The sequence below is a fragment of the Musca autumnalis genome, unplaced genomic scaffold (assembly GCF_047663935.1).
Source record: "Musca autumnalis isolate F117 unplaced genomic scaffold, ASM4766393v1 scaffold_4, whole genome shotgun sequence".
NCBI classification, from domain to species: Eukaryota; Metazoa; Arthropoda; class Insecta; order Diptera; family Muscidae; genus Musca; species Musca autumnalis.
The window spans coordinates 224,011,734-224,027,705 of NW_027411977.1; the positions used below are offsets into that span (position 1 = coordinate 224,011,734).

General features: G+C 37.8%; 1 protein-coding gene across 10 annotated transcripts in view; it reads right to left on the minus strand.

The window, feature by feature from the left end:
• The window catches only part of LOC141403558 (uncharacterized), a 30,470-nt gene extending 15,651 nt beyond the window's left edge, over nt 1–14,819 (minus strand). For 2 of the 10 annotated variants that reach the window (XM_073986136.1, XM_073986145.1), the window contains exons 1-2: nt 14,612–14,819; nt 13,420–14,238 (exon numbers count right to left, since the gene is read on the minus strand). In XM_073986136.1, coding sequence (XP_073842237.1) covers nt 13,420–13,966 — 547 coding nt within the window. In that variant the 5' untranslated portion in view covers nt 13,967–14,238; nt 14,612–14,819. Of the gene's footprint in view, nt 1–13,419; nt 14,239–14,565 lie in introns of those variants that run through there. The other 8 variants (XM_073986140.1, XM_073986141.1, XM_073986146.1 and 5 more) reach the window with 8 other exon arrangements.
• Nucleotides 14,820–15,972: the final 1,153 nt, after the last annotated feature.

Consider the following 15,972-nt stretch of genomic DNA (forward strand, 5'->3'; position numbering starts at 1 on the left):
GGTCGACTTCTGTATAGAAGACGATCTCATAGGTCTAGGTCGACTTCTGTATAGAAGACGAGCTCATAGGTCGACTTCTGTATAGAAGACGAGCTCATAGGTCGACTTCTGTATAGAAGACGAGCTCATAGGTCGACTTCTGTATAGAAGACGAGCTCATAGGTCGACTTCTGTTTAGAAGACGAGCTCATAGGTCGACTTCTGTTTAGAAGACGAGCTCATAGGTCGACTTCTGTATAGAAGACGACCTCATAGGTCGACTTCTGTATAGAAGACGATCTCATTGGTCTAGGTCGACTTCTGTATAGAAGACGACCTCATAGGTCGACTTCTGTATAGAAGACGACCTCATAGGTCGACTTCTGTATAGAAGACGACCTCATAGGTCGACTTCTGTATAGAAGACGACCTCATAGGTCGACTTCTGTATAGAAGACGACCTCATAGGTCGACTTCTGTATAGAAGACGACCGCATAGGTCGACTTCTGTATAGAAGACGACCGCATAGGTCGACTTCTGTATAGAAGACGACCGCATAGGTCGACTTCTGTATAGAAGACGATCTCATAGGTCGACTTCTGTATAGAAGACGATCTCATAGGTCTAGGTCGACTTCTGTATAGAAGACGAGCTCATAGGTCGACTTCTGTATAGAAGACGAGCTCATAGGTCGACTTCTGTTTAGAAGACGAGCTCATAGGTCGACTTCTGTTTAGAAGACGAGCTCATAGGTCGACTTCTGTATAGAAGACGAGCTCATAGAACGACTTCTGTATAGAAGACGAGCTCATAGATCGACTTCTGTATAGAAGACGAGCTCATAGGTCGACTTCTGTATAGAAGACGAGCTCATAGGTCGACTTCTGTATAGAAGACGAGCTCATAGGTCGACTTCTGTATAGAAGACGAGCTCATAGGTCGACTTCTGTATAGAAGACTAGCTCACAGGTCGACTTCTGTATAAAAGAGGATTTCATATGTCGATTTCTGTATAAAAGACGACCATATAGATCGACTTCTGTATAGAAGACGAGCTCATAGGTCGACTTCTGTATAGAAGACGAGCTCATAGGTCGACTTCTGTATAGAAGACGAGCTCATAGGTCGACTTCTGTATAGAAGACGAGCTCATAGGTCGACTTCTGTATAGAAGACGAGCTCATAGGTCGACTTCTGTATAGAAGACGAGCTCATAGGTCGACTTCTGTATAGAAGACGAGCTCATAGGTCGACTTCTGTATAGAAGACGAGCTCATAAGTTGACTTCTGTATAGAAGACGAGCTCATAGGTCGACTTCTGTATAGAATACCAGCTCATAGATCGACTTCTGTATAGAAGACGAGCTCATAGATCGACTTCTCTATAGAAGACGACCTCATAGGTCGACTTCTGTATAGAAGACGACCTCATAGGCCGACTTCTGTATAGAAGACGACCTCATAGGTCGACTTCTGTATAGAAGACGACCTCATAGGTCGACTTCTGTATAGAAGACGACCTCATAGGTCGACTTCTGTATAGAAGACGACCTCATAGGTCGACTTCTGTATAGAATACGACCTCATAGGTCGACTTCTGTATAGAAGACGACGTCATATGTTGACTTCTGTATAGAAGACGACAATTTTCTATAGAAACTTTGCCTCAATTTCTGAGCAAATTTTCTATAGAAACTTTGCCTCAGTTTCTGAGCAAATTTTCTATAGAAACTTTGCCTCAATTTCTGAGCAAATTTTCTATAGAAACTTTGCCTCAGTTTCTGAGCAAATTTTCTATAGAAACTTTGCCTCAATTTCTGAGCAAATTTTCTATAGAAACTTTGCCTCAGTTTCTGAGCAAATTTTCTATAGAAACTTTGCCTCAGTTTCTGAGCAAATTTTCTATAGAAACTTTGCCTCAATTTCTGAGCAAATTTTCTATAGAAACTTTGCCTCAGTTTCTGAGCAAATTTTCTATAGAAACTTTGCCTCAATTTCTGAACAAATTTTCTATAGAAACTTTGCCTCAGTTTCTGAGCAAATTTTCTATAGAAACTTTGCCTCAATTTCTGAACAAATTTTCTATAGAAACTTTGCCTCAGTTTCTGAGCAAATTTTCTATAGAAACTTTGCCTCAGTTTCTGAGCAAATTTTCTATAGAAACTTTGCCTCAATTTCTGAGCAAATTTTCTATAGAAACTTTGCCTCAGTTTCTGAGCAAATTTTCTATAGAAACTTTGCCTCAGTTTCTGAGCAAATTTTCTATAGAAACTTTGCCTCAGTTTCTGAGCAAATTTTCTATAGAAACTTTGCCTCAGTTTCTGAGCAAATTTTCTATAGAAACTTTGCCTCAGTTTCTGAGCAAATTTTCTATAGAAACTTTGCCTCAGTTTCTGAGCAAATTTTCTATAGAAACTTTGCCTCAATTTCTGAGCAAATTTTCTATAGAAACTTTGCCTCAGTTTCTGAGCAAATTTTCTATAGAAACTTTGCCTCAGTTTCTGAGCAAATTTTCTATAGAAACTTTGCCTCAGTTTCTGAGCAAATTTTCTATAGAAACTTTGCCTCAGTTTCTGAGCAAATTTTCTATAGAAACTTTGCCTCAGTTTCTGAGCAAATTTTCTATAGAAACTTTGCCTCAATTTCTGAGCAAATTTTCTATAGAAACTTTGCCTCAGTTTCTGAGCAAATTTTCTATAGAAACTTTGCCTCAATTTCTGAACAAATTTTCTATAGAAACTTTGCCTCAGTTTCTGAGCAAATTTTCTATAGAAACTTTGCCTCAGGTTCTGAGCAAATTTTCTATAGAAACTTTGCCTCAGTTTCTGAGCAAATTTTCTATAGAAACTTTGCCTCAGGTTCTGAGCAAATTTTCTATAGAAACTTTGCCTCAGTTTCTGAGCAAATTTTCTATAAAAACTTTGCCTCAGTTTCTAAGCAAATTTTCTATAGAAACTTTGCCTCAATTTCGGGAAATTTTCTATGGAAACTTGGTAAATTTGCTGAACAATTTTTTAATTTTATATTTGGAAATTTTGAAAACTTCGTTACATTTAAAATAATTCCCTTTTGTTCCATTTGCTTCTATTACAATATTGTGTCAACAAAGCTTAAATTGTTACAGTCACTTCTATAAATAAAATATAGTCTAATACCTTGTATTTGCTTGTTTGTGAGTTTGTATTTCAAATCAGTAACAACTGTAACAACTGCTGGCGGCGATAAATTAAATTTTTTTGATAAAAACAAACGAAAATGCCTAAAAACAATATTATCAACCTACATGTGATTTAAAAAAATACAAATCAACTTTTTTTATAATCAAAGCTAAGATAAGAAATGATTAAAAACATATTAATGGAAATTGTCTTTGTTATTGGACAGGCTATGACCTACATTTGAGTACATATTGAAAGAGAAGGCTTTTCCCTCTATACTTCCCTTGGGGGATACAAAAAGTTTACTATTTAAAAAACTTGTCTAATTACATTACGTTAACAATGTTAATTATTTTAAGCGCCATTGTGTGGTGTATGTGACCCCAAGTGATTTGAGTTGGAAGCTATTAACAATTTCCCAACAGGTTAAAAATGTTATTTCGTTTTAAGCATTCATCATCTTCGTGTGAATAGGTGTGAGGAGGCCTACCACAACTAGCCCGGTTTTTTGTTTTCTTCGTCTTTGTTTTGTCATACACAACTAATGGTGGTCATGTTTTCTCTTCCGTCTTGGGAATCAATCCAAAGTCACAAAGCAATGAATGGCAAAACATCAATAAAAGAAAATAAAGTTGACCTTCAAAACAACGAATTAAAAATAAACTTGAATCTTTTCTTGAATTATGTTGTTCGACGTCTTCCCCCTTCCATCGGGTTTTTTGTGATTTGTTATAAATAACCATATAAATTGTATACATAATTCATTTATGTACATTTGTATGTATGTTTGTTTGATTACACAGATCTGGTGTTTTGTGCGTCTACCGACCCTCCACTCTTGTTACATTGTAGCCCCATTTACCATAACAGTTTTGCCAGTGTGCTCTGTTTGATTTGTGTTTGGCGATGAGAGTAGAATTTGGAATTTCCTATTGAAGCTACATGAACATAATTTAAATTAACACACGGTTTTCGTGGTGGAGTAGAGGATGGAAAACCACGTGAATTTCTTTTGGTCTACAATGTATTACGACAACCAAAATAAACACGTAAAAAATTGTTAAATATTTTCAGTTTCATAATAAAAACAAACAACTAGTGTAATGTTTAATAGATGGTTATCTAGTTCAGGGTTAGCAGCTAACTTTGAAATAAAGCGGACAATATTTATAATAAACAAAAACAGAAATACTAAAACAAAGGTATAAAAATAGTCACAGATTTTAAATATTATTTTCAATTTACATTTTTTTTAAATTTAGACCATTACCTCTTTAAAAACCCAATACTTTGGGATTTACCTTAGGATAGAATGATCCATTAAAATATTCAAACGGTTTGTGAATAAAATTGCGCACAAAAAATTATTTAAAAGCCGGCTGATGTCATTAAAAATACAAAATTGTTTCTATATTCTGTTATTTAATGCGAATAACTTTTTGGCACCTTCCACATTTCATTTGCTGCTAATAAACTAAACTGGAAGCACAAGAAGGAACATAAAGTCTATTCCCCAGACGGTAATATATGAAGTAGACTGAACTGAAGAACTGAATTTATATAGGTGGTCCATCATACATACATAAGTCTGAGGTAATCTTCTATACAGACATATCGACACCTCCAAATAATAGTATGCTAAGTCTAAAAAGTGAGTTTTGCAGGAGAAGCTCTCAAAGTTTGGAAATTTTTTTGAACTTCAGTACTATGCTAAGTCAATATTTGTTTATAACTTTTGTTCGGATTGACCGATCATTACCAAAATTAGACAGAGTTTAAGTTAAAGGACGTTCGACACCTCCAAATAATAGTTGGCTAATTCTGAATAGCGAGTTTTGCAGGACAAGCTCTAAAAGTTTGGAATTTTCTTTGACCTTCAGTACTATGCTAAGTAAATATTTGTTTAAAACTTCTGTTCGGATTGTCCGATCATTACCAAAATTTGACAGAATTTAAGTTAAAGGACGTTAAATATAAAAATGTAAAGAACTTGAAAACATGCTAAGTCGACTTAGCATACTATTGTTTGGAGGCGTCGATATGAGGTCGTATTTTATACAGGAGTCGACCGATAAGGTCGTCTTCTATACAAAAGTCTATCTAAAATGTCGTTTTCTATACAGATGTCGACATGTGAGGTAGTCTCCAATGCAGAAATCGAACTATGATGTTGTCTTCTATGCAGAATTCGACCTGTGCGGTCGTCTTCTATACAGAAGTCTACATACAATTCTTCTATACAGATGTCCACCTACATGGTCGTCTTCTATACATATGTAAGTCAACCTATGACGTCCTCTTGTATAAAGAAAGCCACCTATAAGGTCCTCTTCTATACAGAAGTCGAGCACAAGGTCGTCTTCTATACAGAAGTCGAGCACAAGGTCGTCTTCTATACAGAAGTCGAGCTATAAGGTCGTCTTCTATACAGAAGTCGAGCTATAAGGTTTTCTTCTATAAAGAAGTCGACCTATGAAGTCGTCTTCTATAAAGAAGTCGACCTATGAGATCATCTTCTATAAAGAAGTCGTCATATAAAGTCGACTTCTTTAAAAAAAAGATCTATAAGTTCGTCTTCTTTAAAAAGTCGACCTATGAGGTCATTTTCTATACAGAAGTCGATTTATGATGTCGTCTTTTATAAAAAGGTCCACCTTCAAGGTCGTATGCTATACAGAAGGTGTCTTCTATAAAGAAGTCTACCTATGAGGTCGTCTTCTATAAGGAAGTCGACCTATGAGGTCATTTTCTATACAGAAGTCGAACTATGAGGTCGTCTTCTATATAAGAGTTGACCTATGAGGCTGTCTTCTAAAAGGAAGTCAACCTATGAGGTCATTTTCTATACAGAAGTCGAACTAGGAGGTCGTCTTCTATATAAGAGTTGACCTATGAGGCCGTCTTCTACACAAAGGTCCACCTATAAGGTCGTCTTCTATAAAGAAGTCGACCTATGAGGTTGTCTTCTATAAAGAAGTCGACCTATGAAGTCCTCTTCTATTGAGAAGTCGACCTATGAGGTCGTCTTTTATAAAGAAGTCGACCTTTGAGATCGTCTTCTATAAAGAAGTCGACCTATGAGGTCATCTTCTATACAGAAGTCGAGCTATGAGGTCGTCTTCTATAAGGAAGTAGACCTATGAGGTCATCTTCTATACAGAAGTCGAACAATGAGGTCGTCTTCTATATAAGAGTTGACCTATGAGGTCGTCTTCCCCACAAAGGTCCACCTATAAGGTCGTCTTCTATAAAGAAGTCGACCTATGAGGTCATCTTCTATACAGAAGTCGACCTATGAGGTCGTCTTCTATAAAGAAGTCGAGCTATGAGGTCGTCTTCTATAAAGAAGTCGACCTATGAGGTCGTCTTCTTTAAAGATGTCGACCTATGAAGTCCTCTTCTATAGAGAAGTCGACCTATGAGGTCGTCTTTTATAAAGAAGTCGACCTTTGAGATCGTCTTCTATAAAGAAGTCGACCTATGAGGCCGTCTTCTTTAAAGATGTCGACCTATGAAGTCCTCTTCTATAGAGAAGTCGAACTAGGAGGTCGTCTTCTATATAAGAGTTGACCTATGAGGCCGTCTTCTACACAAAGGTCCACCTATAAGGTCGTCTTCTATAAAGAAGTCGACCTATGAGGTTGTCTTCTATAAAGAAGTCGACCTATGAAGTCCTCTTCTATTGAGAAGTCGACCTATGAGGTCGTCTTTTATAAAGAAGTCGACCTTTGAGATCGTCTTCTATAAAGAAGTCGACCTATGAGGTCATCTTCTATACAGAAGTCGAGCTATGAGGTCGTCTTCTATAAGGAAGTAGACCTATGAGGTCATCTTCTATACAGAAGTCGAACAATGAGGTCGTCTTCTATATAAGAGTTGACCTATGAGGCCGTCTTCTACACAAAGGTCCACCTATAAGGTCGTCTTCTATAAAGAAGTCGACCTATGAGGTCATCTTCTATACAGAAGTCGACCTATGAGGTCGTCTTCTATAAAGAAGTCGAGCTATGAGGTCGTCTTCTATAAAGAAGTCGAACGACCTCATAGGTCGACTTCTTTATAGAAGACGATCTCATCTCACTTCTGTATAGAAGACGACGTCTTCTATAAAGAAGTCGACCTATGAGGTCGTCTTCTATAAAGAAGTCGACCTATGAGGTCGTCTTCTATAAAGAAGTCGACCTATGAGGTCGTCTTCTATAAAGAAGTCGACCTATGAGGTCATCTTCTATACAGAATTCGAGCTATGAGGTCGTCTTCTATACAGAAGTGAGATGAGATCGTCTTCTATAAAGAAGTCGACCTATGAGGTCGTCTTCTTTAAAGAAGTCGACCTATGAGGTCGTCTTCTATAAGGAAGTCGACCTATGAGGTCATCTTCTATACAGAGGTCGAACTATGAGGTCGTCTTCTATATAAGAGTTGACCTATGAGCCCGTCTTGTACACAAAGGTCCACCTATGAGGTCGTCTTCTATAAAGAAGTCGACCTATGAGGTCGTCTTCTATAAGGAAGTCGACCTATGAGGTCATCTTCTATACAGAAGTCGAACTATGAGGTCGTCTTCTATATATGTAAGAGTTGACCTATGAGGCCGTCTTGTACACAAAGGTCCACCTATAAGGTCGTATTCTATAAAAAAGTCGACCTATGAGGTCGTCTTCTACAAAGAAGTCGACCTATGAGGTCGTCTTCTATGAAGTAGTCGACCTATGAGATCGTATTCTATAAAGAAGTCGGCCTATAAGGAAGTCGACCTATGAGGTCATCTTCTATAAAGAAGTCGGCCTATAAGGAAGTCGACTTATGTGGTCATCTTCTATACAGAAGTCGAGCTATGAGGTCGTCTTCTATAGAGAAGTCGAGTTATGAGGTCGTCTTCTATAGAGAAGTCGAGCTATGAGGTCGTCTTCTATAAAGAAGTCGACCTATGAGGTCGTCTTCTATAAAGAAGTCGACCTATGAGGTCGTCTTCTATAAAGAAGTCGACCTATGAGGTCGTCTTCTATAAAGAAGTCGACCTATGAGGTCGTCTTCTATAAAGAAGTCGACCTATGAGGTCGTCTTCTATAAAGAAGTCGACCTATGAGGTCGTCTTCTATAAAGAAGTCGACTTATGAAAAAAAAAGTAATCCTGTAAGCTCGTCTTTTATACAAAAGTCATCCAATTAGGTCGTTTTCTACACAAAGGTCCACCTATAAGGTCGTCTTCTATAAAGAAGTCGACCTATGAAGTCCTCTTCTATTGAGAAGTCGAGCTATGAGGTCGTCTTCTATAAGGAAGTAGACCTATGAGGTCATCTTCTATACAGAAGTCGAACAATGAGGTCGTCTTCTATATAAGAGTTGACCTATGAGGTCGTCTTCCCCACAAAGGTCCACCTATAAGGTCGTCTTCTATAAAGAAGTCGACCTATGAGGTCGTCTTCTATAAAGAAGTCGAGCTATGAGGTCGTCTTCTATAAAGAAGTCGACCTATGAGGTCGTCTTCTTTAAAGATGTCGACCTATGAAGTCCTCTTCTATAGAGAAGTCGACCTATGAGGTCGTCTTTTATAAAAAAGTCGACCTTTGAGATCGTCTTCTATAAGGAAGTAGACCTATGAGGTCATCTTCTATACAGAAGTCGAACTATGATGTCGTCTTCTATATAAGAGTTGACATATGAGGCCGTCTTCTCAACAAAGGTCCACCTATAAGGTCGTCTTCTATAAAGAAGTCGACCTATGAGGTCGTCTTCTATAAAGAAGTCGACCTATGAGGTCGTCTTCTATAAAGAAGTCGACCTATGAGGTCGTCTTCTATAAAGAAGTCGACCTATGAGGTCGTCTTCTATAGAGAAGTCGAGCTATGAGGTCGTCTTCTATAAAGAAGTCGACCTATGAGGTCGTCTTCTATAAAGAAGTCGACCTATGAGGTCGTCTTCTATAAAGAAGTCGACCTATGAGGTCGTCTTCTATAAAGAAATCGACCTATGAGGTCGTCTTCTATAAAGAAGTCGACCTATGAGGTCGTCTTCTATAAAGAAGTCGACCTATGAGGTCGTCTTCTATAAAGAAGTCGACCTATGAGGTCGTCTTCTATAAAGAAGTCGACCTATGAGGTCGTCTTCTATAAAGAAATCGACCTATGAGGTCGTCTTCTATAAAGAAGTCGACCTATGAGGTCGTCTTCTATAAAGAAGTCGACCTATGAGGTCGTCTTCTATAAAGAAATCGACCTATGAGGTCGTCTTCTATAAAGAAGTCGACCTATGAGGTCGTCTTCTATAAAGAAGTCGACCTATGAGGTCGTCTTCTATAAAGAAGTCGACCTATGAGGTCGTCTTCTATAAAGAAGTCGACCTATGAGGTCGTCTTCTATAGAGAAGTCGAGCTATGAGGTCGTCTTCTATAAAGAAGTCGACCTATGAGGTCGTCTTCTATAAAGAAGTCGACCTATGAGGTCGTCTTCTATAAAGAAGTCGACCTATGAGGTCGTCTTCTATAAAGAAGTCGACCTATGAGGTCGTCTTCTATAAAGAAGTCGACCTATGAGGTCGTCTTCTATAAAGAAGTCGACCTATGAGGTCGTCTTCTATAGAGAAGTCGAGCTATGAGGTCGTCTTCTATAAAGAAGTCGACCTATGAGGTCGTCTTCTATAAAGAAGTCGACCTATGAGGTCGTCTTCTATAAAGAAGTCGACCTATGAGGTCGTCTTCTATAAAGAAATCGACCTATGAGGTCGTCTTCTATAAAGAAGTCGACCTATGAGGTCGTCTTCTATAAAGAAGTCGACCTATGAGGTCGTCTTCTATAAAGAAGTCGACCTATGAGGTCGTCTTCTATAAAGAAGTCGACCTATGAGGTCGTCTTCTATAAAGAAGTCGACCTATGAGGTCGTCTTCTATAAAGAAGTCGACCTATGAGGTCGTCTTCTATAAAGAAGTCGACCTATGAGGTCGTCTTCTATAAAGAAATCGACCTATGAGGTCGTCTTCTATAAAGAAGTCGACCTATGAGGTCGTCTTCTATAAAGAAGTCGACCTATGAGGTCGTCTTCTATAAAGAAGTCGACCTATGAGGTCGTCTTCTATAAAGAAGTCGACCTATGAGGTCGTCTTCTATAAAGAAGTCGACCTATGAGGTCGTCTTCTATAAAGAAGTCGACCTATGAGGTCGTCTTCTATAAAGAAGTCGACCTATGAGGTCGTCTTCTATAGAGAAGTCGAGCTATGAGGTCGTCTTCTATAAAGAAGTCGACCTATGAGGTCGTCTTCTATAAAGAAGTCGACCTATGAGGTCGTCTTCTATAAAGAAGTCGACCTATGAGGTCGTCTTCTATAAAGAAATCGACCTATGAGGTCGTCTTCTATAAAGAAATCGACCTATGAGGTCGTCTTCTATAAAGAAGTCGACCTATGAGGTCGTCTTCTATAAAGAAGTCGACCTATGAGGTCGTCTTCTATAAAGAAGTCGACCTATGAGGTCGTCTTTTATAAAGAAGTCGACCTATGAGGTCGTCTTCTATAAAGAAATCGACCTATGAGGTCGTCTTCTATAAAGAAGTCGACCTATGAGGTCGTCTTCTATAAAGAAGTCGACCTATGAGGTCGTCTTCTATAAAGAAGTCGACCTATGAGGTCGTCTTCTATAAAGAAGTCGACCTATGAGGTCGTCTTCTATAAAGAAATCGACCTATGAGGTCGTCTTCTATAAAGAAGTCGACCTATGAGGTCGTCTTCTATAAAGAAGTCGACCTATGAGGTCGTCTTCTATAAAGAAGTCGACCTATGAGGTCGTCTTCTATAAAGAAGTCGACCTATGAGGTCGTCTTCTATAAAGAAGTCGACCTATGAGGTCGTCTTCTATAAAGAAGTCGACTTATGAAAAAAAAGTAATCCTGTAAGCTCGTCTTTTATACAAAAGTCATCCAATTAGGTCGTTTTCTACACAAAGGTCCACCTATAAGGTCGTCTTCTATAAAGAAGTCGACCTATGAAGTCCTCTTCTATTGAGAAGTCGAGCTATGAGGTCGTCTTCTATAAGGAAGTAGACCTATGAGGTCATCTTCTATACAGAAGTCGAACAATGAGGTCGTCTTCTATATAAGAGTTGACCTATGAGGTCGTCTTCCCCACAAAGGTCCACCTATAAGGTCGTCTTCTATAAAGAAGTCGACCTATGAGGTCGTCTTCTATAAAGAAGTCGAGCTATGAGGTCGTCTTCTATAAAGAAGTCGACCTATGAGGTCGTCTTCTTTAAAGATGTCGACCTATGAAGTCCTCTTCTATAGAGAAGTCGACCTATGAGGTCGTCTTTTATAAAAAAGTCGACCTTTGAGATCGTCTTCTATAAGGAAGTAGACCTATGAGGTCATCTTCTATACAGAAGTCGAACTATGATGTCGTCTTCTATATAAGAGTTGACATATGAGGCCGTCTTCTCAACAAAGGTCCACCTATAAGGTCGTCTTCTATAAAGAAGTCGACCTATGAGGTCGTCTTCTATAAAGAAGTCGACCTATGAGGTCGTCTTCTATAAAGAAGTCGACCTATGAGGTCGTCTTCTATAAAGAAGTCGACCTATGAGGTCGTCTTCTATAAAGAAGTCGACCTATGAGGTCGTCTTCTATAAAGAAGTCGACCTATGAGGTCATCTTCTATACAGAATTCGAGCTATGAGGTCGTCTTCTATACAGAAGTGAGATGAGATCGTCTTCTATAAAGAAGTCGACCTATGAGGTCGTCTTCTTTAAAGAAGTCGACCTATGAGGTCGTCTTCTATAAGGAAGTCGACCTATGAGGTCATCTTCTATACAGAGGTCGAACTATGAGGTCGTCTTCTATATAAGAGTTGACCTATGAGCCCGTCTTGTACACAAAGGTCCACCTATGAGGTCGTCTTCTATAAAGAAGTCGACCTATGAGGTCGTCTTCTATAAGGAAGTCGACCTATGAGGTCATCTTCTATACAGAAGTCGAACTATGAGGTCGTCTTCTATATATGTAAGAGTTGACCTATGAGGCCGTCTTGTACACAAAGGTCCACCTATAAGGTCGTATTCTATAAAAAAATCGACCTATGAGGTCGTCTTCTACAAAGAAGTCGACCTATGAGGTCGTCTTCTATGAAGTAGTCGACCTATGAGATCGTATTCTATAAAGAAGTCGGCCTATAAGGAAGTCGACCTATGAGGTCATCTTCTATAAAGAAGTCGGCCTATAAGGAAGTCGACTTATGTGGTCATCTTCTATACAGAAGTCGAGCTATGAGGTCGTCTTCTATAGAGAAGTCGAGTTATGAGGTCGTCTTCTATAGAGAAGTCGAGCTATGAGGTCGTCTTCTATAAAGAAGTCGACCTATGAGGTCGTCTTCTATAAAGAAGTCGACCTATGAGGTCGTCTTCTATAAAGAAGTCGACCTATGAAAAAAAGTAATCCTGTAAGCTCGTCTTTTATACAAAAGTCATCCAATTAGGTCGTTTTCTATACAGAAGTCGAACTGCTCAGCAAGCAGCAAAATTTCCTTTCAAAGTTCATTCTAACCAAATAATATTTCAGTGTGTTCCAAATAATCTGTAATGAAACTTAGTAGATCTAGACATCTACTGTACACAAATGATAGACTCTATTCTTCGCATGTTCTAAATCTAAATTTACATTTCAACATTGTTTCCTCTCATGATAACCTTTTGATGCCACAATACACAGCAGGTAATATTCTTAGGGGATGATAACAGAGAAACTATTCAAAGAAATTTTGAAATTCAAGGCATGTGTATGAAAAAACTGATAACAGCATGATAATAGGATAGGAGACAGTTTTGATTATTCCAAATAAAATTTTTAAATGGGAACAGTTAATAAATTCTGTTCACATCTTTAGGCCTTTAAAAAGTGGCCTGTAGTGTTGCAAGGAACACAACGACTATCCCTTCGAATATATCCAATACAAAAAAATTCAAGTTCCTCCATGTTTACCAACGAAGGTACCTCAAAAAATCCATTCTAACCATTTACACCTATCCCTGAACTTTCCCACGCCTGACGATGGACGATGACACACAGGTTGTACAATACTGTACTTTACTGGAAAAGGCAACAACAAATTAAAATCATCTACAATCAATGGACAAAAAAGAAGGGAAAGCACACAAGCAAAAACACAGGGCATAGTAGCGGTGCAAAAACAAATTTCAAAAACAAAAACATTTGTAACGTGTTTTTGTTTTTGCCTTAGTTCAACGTGTTTAGTGTTTTTACTTTTGTTTTTAGTTCTTTCTTTGTCATCATCCACTTACCATTACAATATTGAGCTGCAAAGTCATCATCAAAGCGGCAACGTTTGGCGGGGGCATTTGTACAGAATGAACGGTTGTTGTCATCCTCGTCAGCGTCAGCATCATTTCCATTCAAAACAAAGAAACGTTTTTTACAACGTGAGGCAGCAGTGCCGTTGACGCCGACGACATTTGTGTTAAGATTGTTGTTGTTGTTGCCTATAAAATTTGCATACAAATGCTGCTGCTGCGCTGTTGCCGTCTGACCAATGTTATTGACATCATTTGCCATAAAATCATGTGCTAATGTATTATTGTTGGCTATATCTATGTTGTTGTTGTTGTTGTTGTTATTGTTGTTTAATTCCATTTCATGAGCGGCATTTATATATGAAAAGCCGTAGTAACCATTTGATGAAAGATGTGTCATATTTCTGGTGGGAACAGAACGCGGATCAAAAGGATTATTGTGGCGCTGTATATGGCCATTGGTTTCGAACTCCAATGCCGTGGCGGGTAATGATGAGGAACCATCTGCAGCCCAAAACTCTAAATTTGTTAAAACCATGTTGTTGTTGCTTTTTGTTTAGTTTAAGTTATCCTTCAGTTGTTGTTTTCTTGTTGACAATCAGACTCAATGTAAACAAGTTTTTTGTTATGTACTGCGCCTTTCAACTGTCAACTTTGTGTCACTACTTTTGCGTTGCGGGTTGTTTACTTTGTGTTTAGCTTTATTTGTTTTGTACTGTACTTTTTTATTTGTTTCTTGAATTCACTTAAAAAGTTTATTTTTGTTAATTATTTCTTGTTGATGTTGTTCGAACGACATCCGTTTTTGAACTAAACGTAAAAAGAAATAAAAATGTGTTATGGAAATTTTTTCGCTGTTCAAAAACCATTTACAAACCAAACGAGCAAAGCAGTAGTCTACGTACGAATTGGGGGACAGAGCAGAGAACCGCGAGCACCGGCCTTATATGTAAAAAAAGTATTGTTAATTTGTTTTATTCTTTCAATCAATGACCGGCAAAAAACAAATGAAAGGAATAAACTCAACACCCCCTTCACCACTTCTTTTTGCAATTACTGCTTGCTTATTTCTGCACAATCAAGCACACACACACAATAAAACAAAGAATTATTTGCCAATTAGTATGGTATATTTACTCCTCCACCTCCTTGTCTATAGTTGCGTTAAATACAGCTAAACCACCTTCGTTTTTAATTAATAAAACACGTTTACGCACACCACACTGCTAGATATTTGTTAATTGTTTAAAAATACAAAAATTGTCTCATTTATTAGTTTTATAAATGTGTTTTTTATACATTTGTTCCTAATTTGTTTTTATGTAAAGCGGCTTTTTTTCTTTTCGAGACGCGCACTCCCGTCCACTTTGCTTTAACAACTAAACACAACTAATTTTTATTCGGTGTGTTTGCTTGGTTCATGGCACAATTTCCAAGGTAGACGCATTGCGAAACCAATACAACAAAAATCTCTTATTGTACACTTGTAATGTCAAAATTTGTTGTGTTTTTGTATGAGAACTCAATTTACAACAACTTATTTTGACAGTTCGTGTTCCAATTAGCTGGACTGTTGAATCAACCTTGATAATTGTGCCATAGTTTGTTTGCAATTTGTAGTTACTGGAAGACGTATCGCAGAGTCAAATGTTAACGTTACTGTTATAGCATGGCCCAATTATAGGTCCTCCGGCAAAATCAGATGATTTCGATTTGAGCTGTCAAAATTCATATTTGTCATTTGAATTCGCTGTGAAGTATTGAAATGTCTAACTGTATAGAAACAGGTAGATGTATCTCGGAAAAAAAAACAAATAAACTTAATGTTGTACACATAAAATGTCAACATTTGTTGTGTTTGTAAGAGAATTTAATTTACAATAACTTATTTTAGCAGTTCAAGTTCGAACAGCTGGTATTTTCTTTTACGTCAAACAAAAATAACTACGGTAACAACTTTTTCTCGGAAAATGTTTTGTATGTATCTACCTGAACTGACAGAACAGAAATTCGCCTCAAAAATTTTTTCGCCTCTGTTTATGAATTTTGACATTTAAAATCTTCGTTTTTCTTTGAATTCGCTTGATGGAGGACCTATTATTGGGCCATGCTGTTATAGCATTTTAAAGAAGGGTATTATACCCCGTTTATATATAACCGGATTTAACAAACCGACTGGGTTTTAAATGTCAATTCCATTGCTTATATTTCAAACAAATCCTCTCAAAGAAGGTTAACCCTGCAAAAAGCTGTAATATAAACAGCATATAATGCTGCTTTTACATCTTATGCAAGGTTTACATTTAGTCCCGGTCAACACTAGCGTGAATTTCATTAGTCGATGGTCAGACTAGCACGATTTCAACATGGCGACGTCAAGTTTATAGGCGAGGGGTATGAAGTAGTGAAACCCATGTACATGGTTTTCTGTGTTTGTTGTGTTGCCTCTTCTTGTTGTTCGTTGCAAGATTTTTTCTTCCATTTTGTTTCATTGTGATTTTCTCAAGCCAACGTTAACAACGAAACAAGCATAAAAAGATTTAA